Consider the following 26572-nt stretch of genomic DNA (forward strand, 5'->3'; position numbering starts at 1 on the left):
GGAGGGGGAGGGGATAGGCATTGTACCTTTATAGAGCTTGTACACCTGCACCAGGATTGGGGTCAACACCTCACCCCACCAGCTGGGTCTGGCCAGGACATGGGCTCTGGGCAGCTCGTAACCTCTGTAGAGACCCAGAATCTATGAACAAGAGCAGCCATCCCCCACCTCCACTACTCAGGACTCAGGGAGGAGGAGATGGGAGTGTACAAAGACCCCAGAGGCACCTGTCAGGAGAGCAGGACTTGCTGGGGAGAAGGTAGAGAACCCGGTGAGATTCTTGAGGTGCCTTTGTCTCCAACCAAGGCTCCTGGCCCTCTTCCTGGGGCCAGTGCCAACTGCCCCTCACCCCCAGCCAAGCCCAGAGCTGGGGCACCCCATCCCTTCCAACTAGCCAACAAGAAACAAAAGCAGCAAAAACGCCAAGCTCCATTGCTAGGGAAGAAAACCACCCTAAGTATTAAAAATTAAATTAAAACTGAAGCCCCAGTCAACTGAGCCAGCAGTGAGCTGGTGATTGCAGACACACAGACAGCCCCCTTTCTTCCCCAAGCTCCAGGGTCTCCAAAGACAGCAGGAAAGGGCCTCAGGGCCAAGTCTGTCTGTACCCAAGAGGGACCGTCTGGGGAAATACAGGTTGGGGCATATGTGTCCTCAGGTGGTCCCCATTGTGGGGTACTGAGGACTGTAAACATAACCCAGCTTGAAGGCCGGGGGGTGTCCCAGCCCCCCCGAGATTCTCCCTGGATGAAGAATGGCCACTGTGGTGAGTAGAGTGAAACAGCAGTCGGCCTTGAAGCAAATCAAGACCTGGTCTCCCCATCAGAATATCGGGGGTGGAGGTGGGCTGGGGCTGTAATGGAGCGAGGGGGTTCCAGAAGCCAAACACAGCTTGGCAGCTGTTTCTTTGCTGTACCAGATCAGCACCCGGGCCTTTTCTGGGTGCCGAGTCAGCTCACAGCCACCCATCCCTGGGGAAACCTGCTGGAAAGTCAGTTCAGGCCACGGCTGCCTAGCCCAGGACTGGACAAGGTCAGGTGAGCCGAGAGGCCCCACCCCAGGCTCCGGCTCCAGTTCCAGGAGAAGCAGACGAAGGATGCGATTAAGGAGTGTCAGGAGGGCATGTGAGACCCGCCACAGGGACACAGACCTGGCCCAAGCCACAGGGCAGCTACTGCGCCAGGAGTACCTTCTCGAGGCCTGGCTGACGCCCAGGGTAAAGTCCGGCCCGGGCCCCACTCCAAGCCAAGAGCCCTTGGGACTAGGCAATCTCACCATACGGGTCTCGCAATAAAAAACCTGCGCCTGCGCCGCCTTCTGCAACTGCTGCTGGAGACGGCCAGGCGGCCTGGAGCAAAAGGAGGTCAAACCCAGGTGTGGGGTGGCACAGCGCCAAGGCGCTCTCTGTCCACGTCGTGGTCCAGTCAGGAGCCACCGGGCCCAAGGCTGACGGGGGCATCGCCTTTCAGCCCACAGATCCTCATGTAGTCCCAGTCACCCCAGCGGGGGCCCGTTACCAGCAAGAGGCCTTGGCCGGGTGACTCCGGCGCGGCCTGGGGCTAGAGTTCCCCCGAAACCAGCCGTCGGGCTTCAGGAGGCTCCCCCAGGCCCTGGATCCTCGGTGGAATCGGGGGCGTGGCCCCTGCGGAGTCACACCGGCCCTAAAGCGGCCCTCAGAACCCAGCATCTTGTCAGAGCAGAGGGACCAGGCCTCCCGGTCTCCCTCGGGGCAGGGCCTGTGAGGCTGGGGCCCGCGTCTGGGGTCCGTGCAGAAACAGGCCCCCCGCTCCGGCGACCTCAGGGCTGGGCCCGGCTCCTGAGCCACTGGCTCCTCAGCGCCCTCACCTCCTGCCCATACCACTCGTGTAGCCGGGCAAAGGAGGCCGCGCGGAGGGGCCCGTTGGGCGCCGAGGCCCGCCGCCGGGGGGGCAGGGGCGGGGGCACGGGGCCAGGCCGCGCGCCGGCGGGGGGCTCGGCGCTCCACACGGCACAGCCGTTCTCCTTGGGCGGGAGCGCGCGGGGCCGGCGCGGGGGCAGCGGGCAGCCCCCCGCCCGCACGGCCGCCAGCTGCTGCTCCAGCTCGCGCACCACGAGCCGCAGGTAGTCGAAGCTGGCCCGCGACAGCGCCTTCACCCAGCCCTCCATGGCGGCCTGGCTCTCGGCGGCCAGCACGTAGGTGCGGGCCCGGGCGCCCGCGAAGCGCACGGCGAAGGCGAACTCCTCGGCGGCCTCCACCAGCTCCACCGTGCAGCCCTCCAGGATGATGACGCCCACGGGCTCGCGGCTGGCCGCGTCCTCGAAGTAGAAGAGCATGTTGCCGCGCAGCACGAACCAGCGGCGGTGGTAGGCCGCGTGCCGGCCGCCCTTCTTGTACAGGAAGCCCGCGTTGTCCACCGGGGCGTCGCAGGTGGCGTAGAAGGCCAGGCTGCGCTCGTTCAGCTTCATGGCGCCGGGGGCCGGGGCCTGTCCCCAACCAGCACACAGCGGTTACTCACGCGGCCGGCCGCCGCCACCGGGTCACCCGCGCCCCCCCCCCCCCCCCCCCCCCCCCCCACCGCGGCCTGGCTGCCACCCTCCACGCCCCTCTTGCGCAGGCGAGGACGCTGAGGCTCCCCGGGCAGAGGCGGCCTGCCCCGGCTCACACAGCTCTTCAGGAGCAGAGCCAGGGCCCAAACCCTGACCGGGCCCAGAGGCCGCCTCCAAAAGAATACTGTGGATGACTAGCGCATGCCAGGCGTTTTACAGATATTAACTCATTGAATCTCGCAGCAAACCTCAGCTGGCAGGGCCTAGCATCACCCCTGTTTGACCGATGGGGGAACAAAGGACAGAGAGGTTCGTCCCTAGCAGAAGGGCACAAAGCAAGTTGGGCGGAACTGAAATTCAAACCCAGGCCTCGGGTTCAGGCACTGCTGTTTTCATCATCCCCTGAAACCAGACCGGCTGTCTCTCTGTGGTCCCTTTCAGGTCCCAGCTCTGCTTTCATAGCTCAGCTTTGACTTGCCTGGCCATGAAATGGGGATATGAACGGAACTTTTTTCAGAGGGCTGCAGAGACTCCAGTCATCAAACATTTATTAAGCACCTACTACGTGCCAGGTACCGTTCCAGGCACTAGGAATAGAGCAGTAACAAGATCACTGCCCTTGTGGTACTGACATGCTGGTGGCAGGTGAGGAGGGCAGACAATTAACCAACAGGTGAAACGTCTGCCAGATGGTCTTCAGTGCCGTAGAAAATACAATGCAGGGAAGGGGCCAGGGTTTTAGGGGCAAAAGGAATGTCTGATTTTAATGAGAGTCAGGAGAGTACTGAAAAGTAACATCTGAGCAGAGACCTGAAGAAGGTGAGGGACATACCAGGCTGAGGGAACAACAAGTGCAAAGGCCCTGAGGTAGGAACCTGCTGCTGTGCTTGAGGAACAGCCAGGAGGCCGGTGAGGCCAGAGCAGAGTGAGGAAAGGGAGAGGCAGAAAAGGCTGTTATGAAATGATCCAGGTAAAGGGGACAGGGCTTGGCCCACACTTACAGGGAGGGGATGGGGAGAGCATCGTGTACTCACTTAAAGCAGAGGACTCTAATTCTATACATTTGGCCCAGTGATTTTTATCTACTTCCCTGAAAGAGTACATGATGGGGGCAACATTGGCCACACAGACTTACTGGGAGGTGGACTGTGGGCCCCCAACGTGGCCATACCTTCCCTGGGGGTTTTCCATGGCCACTTCATTGGGGCTTCTGTATAGGACAGTAGCTATATTTTTCAAGAGACAGAGCATGTAAAGTCCCTGGATTGCAGAAGGTGCTCAATTAACATTCATTCCCCAGCCTGGGTGTTGCCTTACTCAGGGCTTGGAGGAATGAGGTATGGCTGGTGACTCTCCTGGGAGCATCTGGCCATAGTGGGGCCCAGCCAGGCAACCAGAGCAGAGGGGGCAATTGCTTCCAACTGAATCCACCTCATCTAACTTGCCCGGGCAGTCAAGGAAGGCTTCCTGGAAGAGGCAACACAAGCTATGACTGACCTAGCAGCAGGGCCAAGGCCAGAGGCCCTGAAGCCTCAGGGTGTTTAATCCCTGCTCTGCCTACCTGACAGACTGCAGACACAGGCTGCCCTGCTCTAAGCCTCAGTTTCTCTCTCTGCAAAACAGGACTCATGCATTCTCCCCAACACCCCAACAACTCCATGTGGACCCTGGCTCCATTTCTCACAGGAACCACCCACCCTACTTGCCCCCATCTCCCTCCTACCTCTCAGGCCACCGCTTGCCTCCCTGCCCTCTGCCCAGTCTGGTCTCGGCTTGCTCTTCTCTGGGTTCAAATGTCAGCTCTGTAGTGTCCAGGATGCGTGACCCCGGGCAAGCGTTAAGCTTCTCTGGGCCTTTGTTTCCACATCTGAAAAATGGGATCATAACAGCACCTAAGTCAGGGTGTTGTGACAATGACATAGTGACTATGTAGAAGGCACAGAGCATGGTGCCCGGCACACAGCACACACTCAGCAGTGGTAGCTGTAGACATTCTTCGCAGCCTTGCCAAATGCTCTCCTCAGCACTCCGTCTCAGCAAATGGCTTTAGCTTCTCCCCTCACCGCCACTCTGCACCCATCAGGCCCAGTTGATTCCCACCCCCACCCCCCGCAACCTCTTCCAAATCAGTGGCCTAATCTCTGCCCTCTACCACCTCCCCACTCTAGGTCTCTATTGTCACTCGCCCAGACAGCTGCAGTCACCTCCTGTCTCCCTGCTTCCACACTTGCCCCTTCCCTGTCTGTGTTCTTCAAGGTAAGAGCCAAACTCCCTCCTAGGCCCCTCCCCTGACCCCACTATAATCCATTCCCCACAGAGGGATCCTGTTAAGATAAGTCCAACCACACCCCTCCTCCACTATAAACTCTCCCATGGCTCCCTACTTGTCCCAGTATTAAATTCGGTCCTCCCCATGGCCTCCAGTTCCCCTCCCCTGCCTCTCTCCCCCTTGCTCATTCGGCTCCAGCCACCCTGGCCTCCTTACTGTTCCTCAAACACAGCAGCCTTTGCCCCTCTGTCTGGACTGCCCTTCTCCTAGCTTCACACGGCTGACTTCTCATCCTTCAGTTTCAGCTTGACCATCACCTCCTCAGGGAAGCAGTCCCTGACCACCCTGTACACGTGAGCCCCCACCCCCATCCCCCGTCACTCTCCCATACGCCAACCTGAAATTACCTGGGTTGTCTTTGCCTGTTCTAGGAGGGCAGAGGGCTTTTTGCCTGGATTCCAGTGCCTGGCATGTAGTTGGTGCTCAAATACCTGTTGAATGAATCAGACGATTATCTTCTGAAACCTCTCAAAAGGGATCTTCTGATCCCTCCCATAAGAGGGGATCTATTCCTCAACCCGCACTCATAGATGTGGAAAATGGAGACGGAGAGGTGAAGTAACTTGCCAAAGGCACAATGCTGTACCCAGAGTCATATGCTCTAGGCAACCAGCACAAAGGGGCTGATCTTGGGGTCTCCTCACCCCATTAACAGCCAAGGAAGAGCAATTTACCTGATGCTCAGCAGCCCTCCTCCCGCTACTGCCCAAATGGGGCCAGCCTGGCCCAAGGTCACCAGCCAACCCTTGCCTCCTCCAGCCCAGCTAAAAGCGAGAGGGAAAGAAGCAGCAGGGGTGTGGGCTCTGGCCTCTGGGAGGTTCTGGTCACACACTTATCTCCTCACACTCATGCTGTTTTCCAGGAAGTTCAGAGTCCGCTATGGGCACTGCTGTTGATTCAACAGCCCATGGCCAGGCAGGAAGCTAGAGGGAGCCTGGCCTCCCTCTGGTTCCAGGGCCAAGCTGTCCCCTCGGCTTAAGACTGTCACTTCACTTTCGCCAGCCTCAGTTTCTTCATCCGCCAAATGGGCTGTGGAGTGGGTCCAATGGGCTAGAACAAGGAAAACCCACTGGCAAACTATGGGAAAGGCACCAAAAGCACTGCCTCAGTGAGTCAGGCTGAGCCTCACTTATAAAATGAGAATATTAATATCCATCCCTCTGGGAAGGACAGAATAAATCCTGATGAGCCATTCTGCAAAATGTTTAGCAGGTAGTGAGCATTCAGGAAAGATGCTGTCCAAATGGCAAATAATTAGCTCAAGGTCTCCAGGGACACAGCTGACCCAGAACCCAGGACTCTGGGGAAATTGAGGCATGGCAATTTGGCACACAATTCAAGAAGCCAGACCGCAGGTGCTGAGACTGAATCCAGCTGCCACAAGTGTCCCCTAACAGTGGGCATGGGGGACAGGGTGTGGCAGCTACAGGCAGAAAAAACGTGCGGAGAACCCTGAAGAGCGCCTGACCAGCGCTTCCCCGAGCAGGGCCACAGGGACGCCAGGACCCCCGCCCCAGGCTCTAGGCTGCCCCGCAGGTTCTCCAGGTCTGGCACTGTTCCTGGCTGCCCTCTGTCCCTTTGTGTCTGGTGTGTCCCTTAAAGAACATCCAGAGCTCCAGATGAGGTGGTCAACGGCAGAAGGTGGGAGCCAGAGTTCCCCCAGAGGCGGAGGCCCCTTATGGGGCGGGGGATCACCGGCCAAGTTCGGCCCGGGCAGCTGGGATCCCTAATGGGTAAATTACCAGTGACGTGGAATCGCAAATGAGCAGCTGTCCAGCAGAGGTCTCCCCAGACGGCCGGGGGACCCCGAGGCCCACGACGGCCCGAGCCCGGTCCCGCGTCCCCTTGCAGGGCCGCCCGTAGGTCCCCCCACCAGGCCGGCCTTACCTCGCGGAGCAACCTAGGGAGGCGGCGGCGGCAGCGGGACGGGATAAGCGGGGCCAAAGGCGGCCCGGCCATGGCCCGGGACCCACTCGGTGGCGGCGGCGGCGACGCTTTGTCTCCGGGGCCGCCCGGCCGGCGCAGCCGCGGGAGAGCGCCACTCGGACGGAAGGAGGCGGGGACAGCCGGACTGTCCGCGACCCGCGGGCGCGCCCCTTTAACCCTTCCCAACCCACCCTTGCCAGGCCCGCCCCCGCGTTCGTCCCACCCCCGGATTGGCCAGCCCCGGCTCGACACGCCTCCTGGGTTCGGCACGCCCCCGTTGGCACGCCCCCAAACTACTCTTAAAGGGACCGCGACTAGTTCACGATCACCGCCCCCCCCCCCCCCCCCCCCACCCCACCCCCGCCGTGCCTTATCCCAGAAAAGAGGCCTAGATCCCTGAGATCCCACGCGCTTCCATGGGTAAGGACAGAGGGCGGATTCGCCCGGAAAAAACCTCTGGGGTCTTGGGCGGGACCAGTCGTTGCAGCCCTAGGCCTGGAATCAGAGCTCCTCCCTGGCTAGCCGTTGCTAGGTTTCGCAAATTTAACTCCCTGCTAAATCTGACAAACAACTATGCTGAAAATTTGTAATTTATTTTAAAAATCTGAATACAGCACATTTTGGACGTTTTTACAAAGTCAGTAGAGGACTGTATTATATGCATAGGGTACCCGGCAACCCTACCCCTTGCCCCATTGAAGAGGGAAAGTTCACTGAATTGAGTTGGAAAGGCGTGAATTCAAGTCCCCCTGAGTCATTTATTTAAGCACTGTGGGCCTTTGAGAAGTCACTTCACTTCTGTAGGCCTGTTTCCTCAGCTGTAAAATAAAGACATTCATTGTATGCAAAGTTCATGGCACACAGTAGGTGCTGTCTGCAAACAGGAATTGCTTTTATTTTTGTTCCACACAAAATAATACAGTTCTACCTCCCTGGACCTTTGTTTATTTCCTGCTCTTGCTGCCCCCTCCTCACCACCCTCCAGGCCTCAGTCATTGTCCAGTCCTGGCCTGAGGACAGGAGAAGAAACAGGACAGACCAGGATCATTTATTCATTCTATAGCCTCTTACTAAGCGCCTACTGTGTGCCAGTCACTGTTCCTGAATCAGCCAACAAATGAGTTCTGGAAATGATTTGCACCTGGAAGATAATCAGCCACAGCAGTGGGGTAGAAAGAATGAGAGTGAGGTTTTAGACCTCAGAGAAAGTCAGAGAAAGTCTGTCTGAGGAGCAGAGACCTGAATGAAGTGAGGGAGACCATTATCCCAGGCAGAGGAAACAGCCGAGTGCAAAGGTCTGAGATGGGACCATCCCAAGCCTGTTTGAAGCACAGAGAGCCGGCCAACTGGGGCTGGAATCAAGTGAGCAAGTGGAAGAATGGTAGGAAATGAGGTCAGAGAGTATTGGTAAAGCCCGGTTGCTTAGGGCCTTGTGGGTCATAAGAAAGCTTTATTTTGAGAAGCGTGGGGAGCCATGGGAGGGCTTGGAGAACATGAGAGTAACATTGTCTGTCTTAGGTTCAGTATGGTCCCCGGCTGCTATGAGGAGGATGGAGTGATTGTAGGGAGCAAGGGTAGAGGCCAGGAGTCCGGGGAGGATGCTATTTTGGTCGTCTAAGCAAGTGATGGTGGTGGCTTAGAGCAAAGCAGAGGCAGTGGAAGCGGAGAGGAGTGGTTGAATTCTGGAGCTTACCTGATAGTAAAACCAGCACAGAGGAAAGTAGGGCCAAAACCCACAGCCTGAAGAGAGACAGATACCTAATGGCCAAGCCCCTGCAGGTGCCATCACAACGCTTCAGCAGAAAAAGGCAGGCTGCAATTTCCCCGAATGTAGACACTCCCCAGATAAGGAATATGCCAGGCACAAAGGAGTTTTGGTTTTGTGGGGGAAATCTCCCCGGGGTCTGTGCACCTCGGCTCTCAGAGCCCTTTCTGCTACGTTTAGGTTTGGCATGGGTGAAAGAGGCAGAACTCGGAAAGCAAGAGCCCGGCGTCCTTTTTAAAAAATTCCTTATTATTTATTTTAATTTTAATTGAGACGAAAATCACATAACAAAAAGTTAACCATTTTATTTGTTTGTTTGTTTTATTTTATTTTATTTTTAAGTAATCTCTACACCCAACGTAGGGCTCAAACTCACAACCCCGAGATCAAGAGTTGCACGCTCCACCGACTGAGCCAGCTAGGCGACCCCAAAATTAACCATCTTAGAGTAAACACAATCTATAGCATGGTGACTAGTTGATAACACGGTTTGTATAATTGAAATTTGCTAAGAGAGTTGAACTTAAATGTTATCACACACACACATACACACACAATGAAACACATTGATGAATGTGTTAACTAGACTAGAGGAATCCTTTCACAATATTCATATATTTCAAAACATCAGTATGTATGCTTTAATATCTTACATTTTATTTGTCAGCTATACCTCAATAAAGCTGAAATAAATAAAAGAAAAAAGATACGGCTTCCAGCTTTAAAAAGTCACCAGCACAAAACAAACAATTCAGTGAAATCGAGTACATTCATGATGTTGTATAATCACCAACACTATCTAGTTGCAGAACATTTCTGTCACTCCAAAATAAAACCCCACATCCATCAGCAGTCACTCCCCATTCTCCCCTCCTCCTAGCCCCTTGGCAACCATCAATCTACTTTCTTTTTTTTTCCCCCTGGAGGTAGTGTTGACACACGATGTTATATCAGTTTCAGGCGTACAACACAGTGATTCAACAACTCTGTACTTCTGCTCTGTTCACCACAAGTGTAATCACCGCCTGTCACCGTGCAACACTGTTTTTTTTTTTTTAAGTTTATTCACTTATTTTGAGAAAGAGCTCGCGCATGCACACAGGCGAGGGGGCAAGGGGCAGAGAGAGAGGAAGAGAGGGGCACCTGGGTGGCTCAGTTAAGCATCCGACTGCAGCTCAGGTCAGCTTTGGCCGCAGCGGACAGCTGAGCATCTTTGCAGCTGGGAATTGGGGAAGCTGGAGAAGGGGCCGTGATTCAGAAGTCTGGAAAGGGGAATTGGAGAACCAGAACTGGGATGGCTGCCATCACCAGTCCTGATGATTTTACCTCCACACCATGTCCGAGTCTGTCACTTCTCCATCTCTGCCACCACTTCCCCGTCCCAGGCCACCATCAGCTCTCACCAGGATGACTGCCGTAGCCTCCTCTCAGTCCCTCGTCTGCCCCTCCAGCCGCTGAACCTGCTGAATTCATTTTCCACTGAGGGAATCCTAGTAAAACTTAGGGCACACCAAGTTATGGGACCCTCCTGCTCAAAGCCTTTCCGTGGCTCCCCCCTGACTCAGGAGCAAGTCCACCACCTTCCCGTGAGTGACAAGGCCCTACTCGTCCTAGTCTCTGCCCACCCCCCACCCCTAGCGCTTAGATGCGTGGTTTCCTATCCCCACTCCCTCAGCTTCAGCCACCTGGCTTCCCTCTGCTCCCACAATGCACCATGCTCTGGGCCTCTGCACATGTGGCTCACTTCCAGGCCCCTCTCTCACATCCTCACTCAGCCATTGCCTCTTCCAGGCATGTGACCCCAACCCCACCCCACTTAGTCCAAGGCCTTTGTTTCCTCCAGTCATTCTGTCCAACATTTATCGAGCACGACTGTGTCCCAGGCACAAGGGATATGAGTTAAAAAGACAGACAAGGGACACCTCGGTGGTTCGGTCGATTAAGCACCCAACTCTTGATTTAAGCTCAGGTCACTATCTCATAATTTGTGAAATCGAGCCCCACATCAGGCTCTGTACTGACAGCTTGGAGCCTGCTTGGGAATCCCTGTCTCCCTTTCTTTCTCTGCCCCTCCCTCCCTCAAAATAAATAAAGATAAGCTTTAAAAATAGAATTTAAAAAAATAAATTAAATAATTAAATTAAATTAAATTAATTAAATTTAATTTAATTTAATTTAATTTTAAAAAAGGACATGTAAGTTCCTTTCATAGCGGCAAAGTTCATAGCGGCAATATTCCCAATAACCAAAAGGTGAAAGCAAATCCAATCACCCATCAGTGGGTGAATGGACAGGGGCACCTGGACGACTCAGTGGGTTAAGTGTCCAACTTCAGCTCAGGTCATGGTCTCATAGTTCATGAGTTTGAGCCCCTCATTGGGCTCTCTGCTCTCAGTGCAGAGCCTGCTTCAGATCCTCTGTCCCCCTCTCTCTCTGCCCCTACCATTCTCTCTCTCTCTCAAATAAATAAACATTAATGGGACACCTGGGTGGCTCAGTTGGTTGGGCATCTGACTTCAGCTCAGGTCATGATCTCACAGTTTATGAGTTCAAGCCCCGCAGCAGGCTCTGTGCTGACAGCTTGAAGCCTGGAGCCTGCTTCAGATTCTCTTTCTCTCTCTCTCTCTCTCTCTCTCTCTCTCTCTCTCTGCCCCTCCTCTGCTCATGCTCTGTCTCTCTGTCTCTCTTGCTCTCAAAAATAAAAACATTTTTTAAAAATTAAAAAATAACAAAATAAGTAAACATTAAAAAATGGATGATGGGTAAATAAAATATGGTACATCCATTAAATGGAATATTACTCAGCCCTAAAAAGGAATGGAGTTCTGGGTCATCTGGCTGGCTCAGTTGGTAAAACACACAACTCTTGATCTTGGGGCTATAAGTTTGAGCCCATGTTGGGTGTAGAGATTACTTAAAAATGAAATATTTAAAAAACAAATAAAAATAAACAAAATGGTCAATTTTGTGCCATATGAATTTCACGTCAATAAATTGTTTTTAAAAAAGAGAGAGGGGGACGTCTGGGCGGGTCAGTCAGTTAAGGTCTGACTTCGGCTCCGGTCATGTTCTCATGGTTCATGGGTTCAAGCCCCGCATCGGGCTCTGTGCTGACAGCTCAGAGCGTGGAGCCTGCTTTGGATTCTGTGTCTCTCTCTCTCTGCCCCTCCCCTGCTCACACTCTGTCTCTGTCTCTGTCTCTCAAAAATAACAAATAAATGTTTAAAAAAATTAATAATAAATAGAAAAGAAAAAAAGAGAGAGAGATAGACAAGTGCTCCTCCCCTCCCTTATCAGAGTGGGAAGAAAATGAAGCAACACTCATACAATACATTAGATGAAGTTAGCTGTCAAGGAAAAAAATAAGGAAAGGGCAGAACATAGGAATTGTGAATGACATTTTGCCATTTTAGCTTGGCGGAGCCAAGGAAGACCTCCCTGAGAAAGCGCTTTTCAGTAAAAACCTGAAGAAAATAAGGTCACAAGCCATGCGGATATCCAGAGGGAAAAGCATTCCCGGCAGAGGGAACAGCAAATGCAAAAGCTCAGAGGCGAGAAACATCAAAATGGCCAGTGTGGCTGGAGAAGAAAGAGCAAGAAGAGAGGAGAGATGAGATCAGGAGGCCCGTGGGTTTTTCTCAGAAGCCTAGGAGATGAGGAAGAACTCATAAGGAGGCAAAGGGGCACATGAAGTAGGAGAAAAAGAAAAAAAACAGGAGAAATCAAGTGTAGGCAGTGTACTTGGGTTTGATGACTCTGTGCCTAACCTGTGACACTATCCCGACCTCCGTTAGAAGATGGGTCCACGAGGGCAGGGAGTTTGGCCCGCTTTGCTCGCAGCGCCTGGCACAGTATTGGGCACATAGTAGGTGCTAGGTTGACTCAGGGCCTGAGCCGGTCCTCCTGTGAAGGTGCCCACAGGACGTGCCATCTTGTACCCAGATCTCGCCTCCCCTCCTTGGCTCCGTCACCAGCAGGGGAAGACCGAGCGCCAAGCTGGGGTCTGAGGCAGAGATTCTTTCCACGGCGGCTGCCCCACCCCAACAGTGGGCAGGACCGGCCAGCCCCAAGAAGGAACTGAAACCGTCCTTCACCACAGCACACTGGCCTGGCACACCGCGCACCCGGGGGCACGTGGGGGGAGGGGAGGGGAGTGGCAAGAAGGGCTGGAGTCCCTGACTCCAAGGGCCCCTCCTCCCGTATACGTGCACCACCAGGCTGAGGCTGGGTCCTGAGTGGGAGCGAATTTTGCCAAAGGCACAGAGACCTGGAAGGTCTTGCCAGTTCGCTCCATAGCATTGCCAACTCCTCCCCCATCCCCTCCCTCTCGTAGGGGGGCTCTCTTTCCTCCCTCCCCAAATCCTCTCCTGGCCGCTGACCCCCCAAATTCCTGAATCCTTTCTCCCAAGGATTTAAACCTCCTCCGAGTTTCGCCTGCTCGTTAGTTAGCTAGTTAGTTAGTTAGTTAAAAGTAGGCTCAAAAAAAAAAAAGTAGCCTCCACACCCAACTTGGGACTTGAACTTGTGACCCTGAGAACAGACTACAGTGTCTGTAGTGCTCACCATTGTATCCCCAGTACCCGCAACAGTATCTGGCACATAGTAGGGGCTCAAGAGATCTCAGCCCAACGGGCAGAGTGTTTTCCTGCCCCTGAGGAGCCCCAGCTTCTTGCAGCCTGCCCGACACCCGGGACTCCACACTTCCAACCCCAGGACCACGTCCTTGTCTCCCGTTTCAGGCAGGAGAGGCCCATGAGGAACCTTTGTGGGGTAGGGTTCCCGAGAGGACCCACTGGTGCTCTTTGGCAGGAGTCCCTCAGTTGCTAAGTGGCTAAAAGCTGCACACAGACAGGCTTCGGCCAAAGAAGAATTGAGTGACTCACGTGGTGAAGAAGTCTGAGAGTAACTGCTTTTCGGGTCTAGATGTAGACATTATCGTCAGGACTCTGTTTCTGTGCCTCTGAGTTTTGCTTTGCTCTGAGTGTATTCATTCTGAGGCAAGATCGCTCTCCAGAAGCTCAGAGCCTATGTCCTCCCAGCTCTAAAATTTTAGAGTGGTATAAGACATTTTCTTATCGGACTGTTCTGCCTGAGCCTGGAATCGATTGTCCCTGGCCCTGTGGGTTCACCTGCCCGTCCCTGAACCGATCATTGGAGCAGGGACAGGAAGGTCAGCCCCAGGGGACATCCCGAACTGCTTGGAAAATCAGGTGCTGCCACCATAACAAGGGGAAGTCAGGCAACCACCCTGATGGCTTCCACTCGTGGGCAACGTCCCAAAGCTGAAGAGAGCCCAGCTTGGGACCCAGCTGCTCCCTGCACACCCCTCCGCCCTTAGCTTCCTACTTCTGCTTCTTCTAAGAGTATTGCTGAACACTTCCCTCCCTCCTCTCCTCCTCTCTGCTCCTCCTCTCCTTGGCCCTGTGGCTTCTGCTGCCTCAGAGAGGTGAAGTAACTCGCCCACGGTCACACAGCCAGCATATGTGGCAGAGTCCAGAGGCGTACCCAGGCAGCTGACCCCAGAGTCCTGCTCTTGGCCCAGGAGTAAGCCATGGCCAAGGTGGTCCCCCTAGCCCAGCCCCGGAGAGCCCTCAGAGGACGCTGCGGCCTCTGCCCTCAAGTTCATGCCTGCACGGTGGCTCCATTCCTCCCTCCCCAGTAGCCACTTTCTACCCCTCTCTGTGTGTCTCTGGGTCTCACTCTGCAGAAAGGACCTGCTCCCGCTTGACAACTGTCCCGCGGGTCCTTTGGCTCACCCTGAAGCCACCTCAGTCGCCTGATGCTGGCAAGGCCACGTGGCCACAAGCATGGTCACTAGGGTCTCAGAGCCACCCCGGCTGGCCTGCAGATGAGGAGTGGCCCACACTCATGTCAGATCCTCTGGGACACCCCCAGCCTCTGCCACCCTGGGGGGAGGAGACCAACTTCCCAGCCTCCAGGAGCCCGTTTTGGGGTTAAGACTGACCTTTGGGGAATAGAGGAATAAAGAAGACACATCTCCAAAAGCCCTCCAAAGCTCACTCCTGTAACTAACGCTTTTTCTTTTTTTACATTAAAAAAAAAATGAGGTAAGAAACGCCTGGGTGGCTCAGTTAAGTGGCCAACTGGCTCGGGTCATGATCTCGTGGTCCGTAGGTTCAAGCGCCTTGTCAAGCTCTGTGTGGACAGCTCAGAGCCTAGAGCTGATTCTGTGTCTCCCTCTCTCTCTGGCCCTCCCCCACTCATGCTCGGTCTCTCTGTCTCTCTCTCTCTCTCAAAAATGAATAAACATTAAAACAAATTGAGGTGAAATTCACACAACATAAAATCAATCATTTTAAAGTACAATTCAGTGGCATTTAACACATTCACAATGTACAACCACCACAGCCATCTAGTTCCAAAACATTTTCATCCCCCCAGAAACAAGACCCCGTACTCGTTAGCAGTCACTCCCCGCTCTGCACCCCCCCGACCCCTAGCAAACGCCGATCTGTTTTCTGTCTCTATAGATTTACCTCTTCTGCAGATTTCACATAAATGGAATTTACAATATATGGCCGTCTGTGTCTGGCTTCCTTCACTCAGCACATTGTTTTTGTCGTTGTTTTGTTTGTTTTCAGCAATCTCCACGCCCGACGTGGGGCTCAAATTCACGACCCTGAGATCAAGAGTTGCAGGGTATCTTGACTGTGCCAGCCAGGCGCCCCTCACTCCGCATACCGTTTTGAGAGTCGCCCATGGCGTGTCGAATGTCAGTCCTTCCTTTTCATGGCTGAAGACAGATCACATGTTGTTTGTCCACTCATCCACTGATGGACATTTGGGTTGTTTCTACCTTTTGCCTGCTGTGGATACCGCTACTATGAACGTTCATATGCAAGTGTCTGAGTACCCGCCATCGATTCTTTTGGCAACGGTTTGCTGCCTCTTTTAGTGTAGCTGTGGGAGGGTCGTATCACACTGTTCTCAGTCACCTGCTCCTCGGCGTAAAGGAAGGACTTGAGAACAGGTGGAGCTAACGGTAATCAGCATCACTGAGCGTCCCGGGCTACGTGCTCTACGCACAGAGTCTCATTTCATCTTCACAAATACTTTGTGAGGTAGGTACTAGCCTCATCCCCATTTCGCAGAGGAGGAAACTGAGATGTAGAGAGGTCAGACCAGCACGACGGGGACAGAACCGAGGCTCCCGTAACAACGGCGTGCTTCGGAATCACCACCCACCGATGCTGGTTTAGGACCCTACTTTTCTTGTGGTCTCAACACAATCTTCTGAAGCACCTAACGTGTGCAGGATTTGTGCTGCATGCCAGAGATTCAAAGGTGAGCCAACCATCAGCCTGACCCTCCAAGAGCTCAGAGTCTGGGGGGCATGCACACAGATGAATGAGTATTTGCACCACAAGGGACAAACCCCCGATCCCTCAGAGGTCTGACAGAGAGGACGCCAAAGGAGGCCAGAAGAGGCAACACCCTCAGGGAACAGGAGTAGACTTCAGGCACGGGTCGCCTTTCAGGTGGTTTTGAAGGATGTGTAGGAGTTTGCCAAGCAGAGGAAAGGGAAAAGGAGTGTCAGGCAGTAAGACTAGCATGGGCAAAGTTCTGGAAATATTGCAGCAAAGAACAGAAAGAAGTCTGGTTTGGTTACAGCATAGCCAGAGCGTAGGACATTTGATACATTGTGGAGAGAGGAGATGGCTGAGGACGAGACTGTGAAGGGGCTTGGTGTGTCAGGGTGAGGTTTTGAATTTTAGTCAGAAGGTAATAGGAGCCTTGGAGGGTTTAGAGCAGGGGCGAGACATGGCACATAATCAAATTTGGGCCTTGGAAATTCATAACAACAACAACGACAACAACAGCATTTATTGAGCACTTACCACGTGGCAGGGACTTTCACATGAATTATTTTAGCTTAATTTTCACTACAATCCTGTGAACTAGGTTCATCCCTTATTCATGTTTTACAGCTGAAGACACAGGCTCAGAGAGCCCAAGTCACTCACCCAGGGTGACCCAGGACTAAAGAAGCCAGCCATTAAACCATGTCCCCAATCCGTGTTCTCGACCTTGGTGGCCGTTTAATAGTGAACGGGAGGCATCAAACGTGGATCCCGGGAGGCTTCCAGGAAGGCTTGGCCCCATCCCAGGAGGAGGGGCCCAGCACTGGGCCTGCCAGACTGGGGTCCTCAAGGCTGCTCAGGAAGCCGCTCCCCAGCCCGCCATCACCCCCAAAGCGGCCACCGGGGGGCGCCAGAGCCCCGCGCAAGTCGGCCGCCACCGCCGAGGGCGCGGAGCTCGCGCCCCGGAAGCTCGTGCGCCCCACGCTGATCCTCGGGCAGGGGTGGGACCGCGGGAGTAACTAGATTGTGCATCCTCTGCAGAGCCATTACGGCCTTTAATTACCAGGATTGGAAGTGAATAATTATCTGCGAGACCTCAGGCCACTGAGTCACTTCCCCTCCAAAACCAGATTCCCTGGGCGGAAGAGGGGGCGGCTCGCAGCTTCCCAGGCCGGGCCAGGTGGGAGCCCTTGGGGTAGGCGCGGGGCGCAGGGCCGCCCCTGACGACCGACCGTAGCCACGGTCAGAATTCTGGAGCCTAATTGCAAATGCCTGCGGGGCCACTTACCAGCCCTTGTGACTTGCACAGGCTACTTCACAGCTCTCTTGCCTGTTTCCTCCTCTGTCAAAAAAAAACCCCAAAAAAAAACCCCCAACATTCTTCCCTTCATACAGCTGTTAGGAAAATTAAATCGCGAACCCATGGAAAGCCCTCAAAATAGTGCCCACACATGATGCCCTAATAATGTCTAATTCTTCTAGGACTATCATTATTATCGTTACGCAGGTTGAGCGGGGGTTCTGCCATCAGATAGGCCTTGAGTGCAGACCACCTGCTTCAGTCACTTTGTTGTGCGACTTTGGGCACACCATTTCACCGCCCGGTGCCTCAGATTCCTCATCTGAAAAAAGGGGGAAATTCCTAGCAAACCGCTCACAATGGGGAGGATTACCTGTGATGGTCTCCGCGTGGTGCACGCTTCCAGAAATGGAGTCCAGATTGTAAAAACTGTTCATCCCTTTCTTAGGCAAGAATTTGGGGCAATGTGAGAGGCGAAGGCACTGGGAGGGCAGAAAAGGGAACCAAAGCGGAGGGAAGGAAGCAGAGGCGCGGGTGGCCTCAGGCACCTGCGTTGGGCAGATGACTCCCCTTGGCCCAGGGATCCCGCCAGGGAGTTTTGACTGCCCAGGCGGAAAGAAGAAGGGCCCAGCTATATAATCCTTTTCTGGCCAAGGACCCTGTCTCCTGAATCTCCCAGCCTCAGTTGGGTCCTGATGGGTGGAGAAAGGGTTGGCTGGGCACGCCCAAAGCCATCTTGAGTTCTGTATTAGTTTACTGTTGCTATGTAATAAGTTACTACCCGACGTAGTGGCCTGAAATGGTGAACATACACTATTTCATACAGTCAGAAATTTAGGAACAGCTTAGCTAGGTGCTTCTGGCTCAGGGTCTTTAATGGCGTTGCAGTCCAAACAGGGGCTGGGCTTCCCCTCATCTGAAGGCCTGACCAGGACTGGAGGGTGCTGGCAGGAGGCCTCAGTTCTTGCTATGTGGGCCTCTCATAAAGCTGCTTGAGTGTCCTCACGACGAGGTGGGAGAAAAAGACGTGGGGCCAGACGGAGATGGAAAGTGACAGCCACGGGGAGGATCTGTGTTAGGTTTGGTGGTCAGGGACCTCTGGGGAGTGAATGAAGGGAGGGATGGAAAGGAAAGATCTTGTGGAAGGGTTTTCTGGGCAGAGGGAATAGCCAGTGCAAAGGCTCTGAACCGGGAGCATGAAGGTGAGTTGGAGGAACAGTGAGGAGCCCGGTGTGTTCCAACTGTCATTTGCCGACTGACCGTCAGCATGTAGAGCGTTCACTGAGCACATCTACCAGGGAGTCAGTGTCCCACACAATCTCCCTTCCCTTTGCCCAACTACTGTTATACCCATTTTACAGACTAGCGGCACTGAGGCTCAGAAAATGGAAGTCTCTTGCTAGAGGTCACACAGCCCAGGCCTGGGAAACTCCAGCCCCAGCTGTCTTACCCACTGGGGGAGGGGGGGGCGCTTAAACCTTTAGTCCATGGCGTTCTGCCCCTGGCCGCCCCAAATTCACATCCTTTATGCACGCAAAGTGCATGTATTCCATCCCAACAGCCCCCGAATCTTAACTCATTCTAGCATCATTTCGAAAGTCTAAAATCCAAAGTTTCACCTAAATCAGTTATGAGTGAGACTCAAATTCCTCTCTAGCTGTGAAAGCAAACGTGTTTCCAAAATACCGTGGTGGGACAGACGTTCCCATTCCAAAAGGGAGAAACAGGAAGGAAAGGAGAGACAAGACCCCAGCAAGTCTGAAGCCTTAAGGCTCCCGAATAATCCTTTTTGGCTAGCTGCCCTGCTGTGCAGGCACACTAGGGCTGTGGTCCCTTCTTCCAGACCCTCTGGGGTGGGGGATCCTGCCTTCTTGACACACTGAGGTGGTGCTCCGGCCCCCAAAGATTTGCTGGGCGGGGCTGGGCCCCTACAGCTCTGTACTGCTCACATGACTGCTTTCAGCCCTCCGGGCAGAATCTCTGGAATCGGACACAGGAGGCTCTACAGCCTGGAGTCATGATGGGGTCCTGCTCCTGGGACTCTGCTGGGCATTGACTTGGTGGGGGCTCTCTGCTGTGGCCCCGTGCCAGAGGTGGCTCACCGCCTGGGCGGTGCATGGGCAGCTCCTCCAAAATCTGGGCGGAGGCAGCCATACCCCCACAGATTTGCTGGGCACAGCACCCACCACTGGAGGCCTTCTGGAGCCACAGTGGGGCAGTGGATGGTGGGGGGGAGCCCGAAGCAGCAGCCCCTCCCTTGAAATCCCCCTGCCACCCAGACCCTTGGTGACCTTCAAAAGGTCTCTGGGGTCATTCTTCCAACGTCTTAGGTGCCCTCTGTAGCTCTCCTCTTCTAGGTCTCCAACAGAATCACCCTTAATGGTCTATTCAGGGCACCCCCAGACTCTCCCAGCCTCTACCCACATCACCCCGAGCCAAAGCTGTTTCTACACTTTTAGGTGTTTGTTAAAGCGGTTTTCCACTTCTTAGTACCAGTTTTCTGTCTTAGTCCATTCAGATTACTGTAACATAATAGCACAGGCTGTGTGGCTTTTTTTTTTTTTCAGTGTTTATTTATCTTTGAGACACAGAGAAAAGCATGAGCACGAGGGGCGGGGCGGGGGCAGAGAGAGAGGGAGACACAGAATCTGAAGCGGGATCCAGGCTCCAGGCTGTCAGCACAGAGCCCAACGTGGGGCTTGAACCCACAAACCATGAGATCATGACCTGACCTGAAGTCGGATGCTTAACCAACTAAGTCACCCAGGCGCCCCCGGGCTGTGTGGCTTCTAAGCACCAGAAATGTATTTCTTATAGTTCTGGAGGCTGAGAAGCCCAAGATCAAGGCCCTGGCAGATTCAGCGTCTGGTGAAAGTCCCTTTTCTGGCTCATGGATGGTGCCTTCTGGCTGTAACCTCTCCTGAGGGCAAAATCAGAGAGGGATCTCTTTGGGGTCCCTTTTATACTCCCATGCATGAAGGCTCTGCTCTCATGACCTGCTTGCCTCCCCAAGGCCCTACCTCTTAACACCATCACCTCGCGGGGTAGGATTTCAACGTGAGTTTTGAGGGGATATAAACATTTAGTCCACTGCACAGCCATTGCCCAGCGAGGGGGCAGACCAGGCACCCAGGCCTCATCCCCACCTGTGGCCCACACTTTGTTCCCAGTAGGAAGAGGACAGGTCTGCAGAAGCACATTTTACAGATGTAGACGCGGAGGCCTCTACTCACTAGCTGGATGAACTTAGGCGACAGTCTTTACGCTCAAGCTCAGTGTCCTCATCTGTAAAATGGGTGTAAGGGTCTGATGCCTACATAGCTGGTCACTGTGGCCACCACTCTTCACAACCACTCCTTGAGGGATGTACAACTCATATCCAATTACAGATTACAATCAACACTCCGTCGAGCATGTGGTATACACAAGTGCGGTCCAAACTCCCATACCCTTACCCTAAGTTTTCTCATCAAATTCTCCCCCACAACCCGATGAAGTCAGCCCTGTGACCGTCCCCATTCTACAGATGAAGAAACTGACGCCTAGAGAGTCCAAGGGATCACCCAGTTAAGAGGATGCAGAACACAGAATTCTAAACCTGTCTGGGTGAGTCCAGAGCCTCGGTTCTTTTTTTTAAAGTTTATTTTTGAGAGAGAGCGAGACAAGAGTGTGAGTGGGGGAGGGGCAGAGAGAGGGAGACAGACTCCGAAGCAGGCTCCAGGCTTCGAGTTGTCAGCACAGAGCGTGACACGGGGCTGGAACCCACAAACCGCGAGATCATGACCTGAGTCGGAGTCTGATGCTTAACCGACTGAGCCACCCAGGCGCCCCAGAGCCTTCGTTCTTAATTAGGGGTCTCCTCAGACGATGATGTTCTGTCTTTGAAGTAGGGAAATTCTTTTTTGTTAATTTGTTTATTCTGAGGGTGGGGAGGGACAGAGAGAGAGGGAGAGAGAGAGAGTCCTGAGTAGGGCTCCACACCGTCAGCACAGAGCCCGATCTCACAAACCGTGAGACTGACTAAGCCACCCAGGTGCCTCTAAAGTGGGGAGACTCTGACCAGGGCTAATGACTTAACTTTTCAGTGCCTCAGTTTTCTCATAATAAAATGGAGAGAATAACAACAATAATAGGACCTAGCCCAGGGGTTTCACAAGAGTGAAATGAGTTGACATGTGCACAAAACGTCCCGAGCTGTGTCATTCACTACAGTGATGGCCGGCCACATGCGGCTGTTCAAATGTTAATTCGTTAACCTTACAGAAAGTCAAAATTCAGTTCCTCCGTGACGGGCACCACATCTCAAATGCTCAGTAGCCTCACGTGGCTAGTGATGAACATCTGGGACAAGTGCAGGTAGCACATTGCCGTCACCTGTCAGCACTGGGATAGAGCAATGCCTGACAGGAAGCAAGGCTCAAAAGCTGTTAATCGTATTATCATTCATCCTAGATTAGCTATTATGATTACACTATTATATCTATTACTGTGAATCCTATTCTAGCCTATTGTTATTTTTTTATTTGTTATTTTTAGTCCTGTAACTGTTAAGTGTTAGTAGTCCTGCAACTGTAACTACAATTATATTGTTATGCCACCTTGATTATTACATTTTTTTTAAATTTTTTTTTAGCGTTTATTTATTTTTGAGACAGAGAGAGGCAGAGCATGAACAGGGGAGGGGCAGAGAGAGAGGGAGACAGAATCAGAAGCAGGCTCCAGGCTCTGAGCCATCAGCACAGAGCCCGACGCGGGGTTCGAACTCACGGACCGTGAGATGGCGACCTGAGCCAAAGTTGGCCGCTTAACCGACTGAGCCACCCAGGGACCCCGATTATTACATTTTTTATGGGGTGCCTGGGTGGCTCAGTGGGTCACGTGTCTGACTCTTGATTTCAGCTCAGGTCATGATCTCATGGTTCCTGAGATCAAGCCCCGAATCAGGCTTTCTCGTCGACAGTATGGAGCCTGCTCGGGATTCTCCCTCTCCCTCTCTCACTGCCCCTCCCCAGCTCATGCTCACTTTAGTCCTCTATCAAAATAAGTAAATAAACTTAAAAAAAAAAAAAAAGACTTTTGATCTTCATTTAAAAAAAAATAAAGTTTAAGGGTGCCTGGGTGGCTCCCTCAGTGAAGTGTCCGGCCCTTGATTCTGCTCAGGTCATGACCTCACAGTTCATGAGTTTGGGATTCTCTCTCTTTCTCTTTCTCTATGTCCCTCCCCTGCTCATGCGTGTTCTCTCTCTCTCAAAATAAATAAATTAATTAATTTAAAAAAATAAAAAATAAAATGAAATTTATTTATTTTTTTAGTAATCTCTACACCCAGGGTGTGGCTCAAACTCACGACCCCTGAGATCAGGAGTCTCGGGCTTTTCTGACTGATCCAGCCAGGCGGCCCCATATTTATTATTCATCTTACTACTGTCCTAGTTTTAGTTTGTATTTATTGTTATTAATCCTGATACCATTAGCTACTATTATTACTATTAATCCTAGACCTGTTATTATATTTGTTGTTACTACTAATATCCTATTGTTATTTTATATTTACTATTAATTCTATAATAGCTAATAGTAACATTTGTTTGTTTGTTTGTTAGAGGGAATGTGAGCAGGGGAAAGAGAAAGAAACTTCAGCAGGCTCCACACCCAGCACAACCCTGAGACCATGACCTGAGATGATTTTTTTTTAATATATTTTTTTAACGTTTATTTACTTTGAGACAGAGAGAGACAGAGCATGAATGGGGGAGCGTCAGAGAGAGAGGGAGACACAGAATCTGAAACAGGCTCCAGGCTCTGAACTGTCAGCACAGAGCCTGACGCCGGGCTCGAACTCACGAACCACGAACTCATGACCTGAGCCGAAGTCAGACGCTCGACCGACGGAGCCACCCAGGCGCCCCATGACCTGAGATGATTAAGAGTCAGACACTCAGGGACGCCTGGGTCGGCTGGTCGTCCGACTTCGGCTCAGGTCATGATCTTGCAGTTTGTGAGCTCCAACTCCGTGTGGGGCTCTGTGCTGACAGCTCAGAGCCTGGAGCCTGCCCGGGATTCTGTGTCTCCCTCTCTCTGCCCCTTCCTAGCTCATGCTCTGTCTCTCTGTGTGTCTTAAAAATAAATAAATGTTTTAAAAAATTAAAAAAAAAAAAGAGTCGCTCAACCAACTGAAACACCAGGGGCCCCTTATTATTATTATTATTAATTTATTAATTTATTTTACTCAGCGCTTATCATGGTAATCCCTATTATTATTTTTAATGAGACCTATTACCTATTGTTCATATTATCATTTTATTGTTACTGCTCCCATTATTATTAATTCTGTGCTGGTTAACTTTTGTGTTATTGTTATTACTATCAGTTGTTAATATCACTGTTAACGGTATTAATAAGTATTTACTAATGTTGTCAGTGGCTGCTGTTTCATTACTGTTATTAACGCGGAGAGTCCCCCGTCCCGGAACTTGGCAGCCAGCAGGCGCTCTCGCGGTCAGCGTGGGAGCAAGGGGGGCGGTGGGACCTGCTTGCCGAGACCATCTCACCGGCTTCCGGGGAATTCGGGGAATTCAGATAAACGTCTCACTTTGTGCCCCAGGGACCTGCGAAGTGGGAGGAGCCACGTGCAGCCAACAGCTCAGAGCTGGGGTGCGCTCAAATCTAGGGCAAGGCGACAGAAGTGGTGTTTGTTGCAAACCCTTTGGCTTTCTAAGGAAAAACGGGAACCGAGTGAGAAGTCTCAGTCGCGGAGAGCATTGAAATAATAAACTGGACTCCGGAGGGGACGCCTGGAGAGAAGAAATTAAGCGAGAAGGGAAACCACTTTGGGCTTCTGAGAAATCTGGCACGAGAGAAGGCTTGCACTGTGATTAAAAAGGGGAAGAACCACAAGTCTCCATTTAAGTCAGCAGAACTGCCGTCTGGGCAGTGAGAGGGAAAGTGCTTGTGGCTGGCAGATTTCAGCAACCATTTGACAACTGCTGTGTACCTGGTGCACCAGCTGGCAGCTGTGTGACTGCAGGCAAGTAACTGCTCTCTCTAGGCCTCAGTCTCTCCAGGTGTCTATATACAGAGATACTAGTATGGAGTGATTGGTTTAGGCTTCCCTAATAACACCTCACCCCCCTTGTCCCAAATCCTCAGAGGCGATGTGAACGTTACTGGCACACTTTTTAATCGGTTGCCAGCTCCAATCCAAAGCTCGACAGATCTTTCTGCTCAAAAACCCTCCGTGGCTCCCTGTTGCCCATAGGACAATTCCCAAACTTGCCACCAGGATCTTCAAGTCTCTGTGTGATTGGCCTGACTTTCCACCTCCATCTCTTCCCATCTATGAGTGTAGGTATCACCACTGCCTTCTTGATTTTCCTCAAAAGCCCCAAACTTTTTCCTACCTCAGGACCTTTGCACTCACTGTTCCTTTGGCCTGGAATGCCCTTCCAGAGCTTTATCACGCCCAGATGCTTCTTGCTATAGGATGGGGGAAAGGGGTAGTGTCAGCTCAAATGTTAGTTTCTCAGAAAGGTATTCCCCCAAGCCTCCAGTCTAAGCCCCTTCCTACTGTCTACCCTGTAATTGTTTTATCTTCCTCCGGATGCATTATCCCATTTATTTACGTACTTATGCTCCATGTCCCCCCACCAGAGTGTCAGCTCCATGAGGGCAGGCATATTTGTGTCTGTCTTGTTTACTGCTGTGTCTCCAGCACCTAGAACAATGCCTGGCACACTGTAGGCTTTAACAAGTATTTGTGGAAAGCACGTTCATTGCTCGTTCCTTCACAGTTATGGGACTTCAAGTATCCTACAGCAGACCAACCCTGATCCCCATCTGGGTAGTCTGGAAATCCCCATCTTCTGGGGAACCCCTTTCTATAGCTCCAAGGGCAGAACCCAAGCCTGATTAACACCCATGTAGCAGTGTTTTCCCTTGGGCAAAGCCCAACGGTAAGTGCTTTAATGCACTGACTCATTTAACCCTCACAGCAACCCAGTGGAGTGGGTACTCTTATTATTTCCATTTCATAGATGAGTAAATTGAGGTATGGAGAAGTCAAGTAATTTGCCCAAAGCTACTAAGAGGGGGAGGCAGCGGACTGGAGGAGTATGGTGTCTGGGAAGGGGTGATGAGGCTCCAGCGAGCTGGGGGCCTAATCGACTTGTTTCCTGTCGTGGGAGGGAGAGAAGAGCAGACATTCCTCTCTTCCCTCCCTCCCTCCCCTGTGTTGGAGGAAGGGCTGGCCGAGTGTATGCTCCACCTGAGACTAGGGGGCACCCCACTGTCAACCTCACCCCATATAAGGCCTGTAGAGAAAATGAAAGCACGGGGGAGAGCAGACAGGGAAGCCCAGGGGGCACGGGTGCCAGCGGCCCGGGAGGACTTCCTGGAGAAAGATGCACTCCTGGGGTGGGGCCCGATAGTAGTGGCCCAAAAGAGGTCGGTCTCCACAGGCACCAAGAGTGGCAGGAGCAGAACTGAGAGTGGGGACCGAACCTGAATGGGGTGGGGGTACTAGGGCCGTGGCGGGTCGGCTCGGCGGAGTCGCGGATAGTCGGGGCCGGGCGGGGTTGGGATCCTTCCCCCGGGGGTGATGAAAGCCGTGGTCGCTATTGCACGGACCGATCCCGAGCTTGCAGATAAGGCCTTCCAGGAGGGAGTCGCTGGGGCGCGCTCCTTCGAGGCCAAGAGACTCTGCCCAGCCCCGCCCCCAGGCCCGCCTTTCCTCCATCTGGCCCCGCCCCCGCAGCGCTGAGGCACCTGGGGGTCTGCAGGAGCTAGGTGGGTGGGACTAAGGTTGCCCCGCCCCTCGGTAGTTCATTCCCTTCTTTAGTCCTCGGGATGCGAAATCGGGTGGGCGAGGTGTGGGCGTGGCTCGGTAGGGCCCCGCCTCTTTCCAGGCTCGAGTTTGAGACCCCTGGACACGGTCGGCCGCGGCGGAGGAGGATTGATGGGCGGGGCCAGGTCCGACCCCGCCCTCAGGGGCTGTCCCCCTCCGGCCGATCTGGCTCTCGGGGGGGCAGGGGCGTGGTCTCCTGAAGCCCCGCCCCACTCTGGCCCCGCCTCCACCCTGGCCTCCCTCCCCCGTCGGGCTCCGCTTGCACAGCCGGTTCCTCTTTACATAACGGCGCGGGGCGGCATGGGCTCGGGCCACCGCCTCCGCCCGGCCGCCCGCCCGGACTGTCGCGGCCCGTGGTGGCGACGGCGGCGGCAGCAACGGCAAAGTTTCTCCGGTGGCGGCCCGGGGGCGCATCCTCCCGCAACTGTCAAGCGCTGGCGGCGGAAATGATGAGGCGCTGGCCATTTTCCGAGCCCGGGTTTCCTGCCTGAGCCCCGCTCAAGCGAGTCGCGAGCCAGGAGCCGGCGCGCGGGAGAGAACGCGCCCGGGGCGGGGGCCCGCC

The 26572-nt window shown here is 53.3% G+C and overlaps 1 protein-coding gene across 3 annotated transcripts; it reads right to left on the bottom strand.

The window, feature by feature from the left end:
• On the bottom strand, positions 1–6972 carry PHETA1 (PH domain containing endocytic trafficking adaptor 1). 3 transcript variants are annotated; one of them, XM_042911038.1, is made up of 4 exons: positions 6743–6972; positions 5203–5286; positions 4250–4393; positions 1–2463 (listed from the first exon to the last, which is right to left on the bottom strand). In XM_042911038.1, exon 4 carries the CDS (start codon positions 2443–2445, stop codon positions 1798–1800), a length of 648 nt encoding a protein of 215 aa, XP_042766972.1. In that variant the 5' UTR covers positions 2446–2463; positions 4250–4393; positions 5203–5286; positions 6743–6972; the 3' UTR covers positions 1–1797. The 3 variants fall into 3 exon arrangements, with proteins under 3 accessions (XP_042766972.1, XP_042766974.1, XP_042766973.1); XM_042911040.1 differs by lacking the exon at positions 6743–6972 and adding an exon at positions 6598–6643; XM_042911039.1 differs by lacking the exon at positions 6743–6972 and adding an exon at positions 5700–5718.
• Between the last annotated feature and the right edge of the window lie 19600 nt (positions 6973–26572).

The sequence above is a fragment of the Panthera leo genome, chromosome D3, assembly GCF_018350215.1.
Source record: "Panthera leo isolate Ple1 chromosome D3, P.leo_Ple1_pat1.1, whole genome shotgun sequence".
Taxonomy (NCBI): domain Eukaryota; kingdom Metazoa; phylum Chordata; class Mammalia; order Carnivora; family Felidae; genus Panthera; species Panthera leo.

Coding starts and splice junctions, on each gene's coding strand:
- PHETA1 (XM_042911038.1), bottom strand. CDS start 2,445: ATGAAGCTGAACGAGCGCAGCCTGGCCTTCTACGCCACCTGCGACGCC.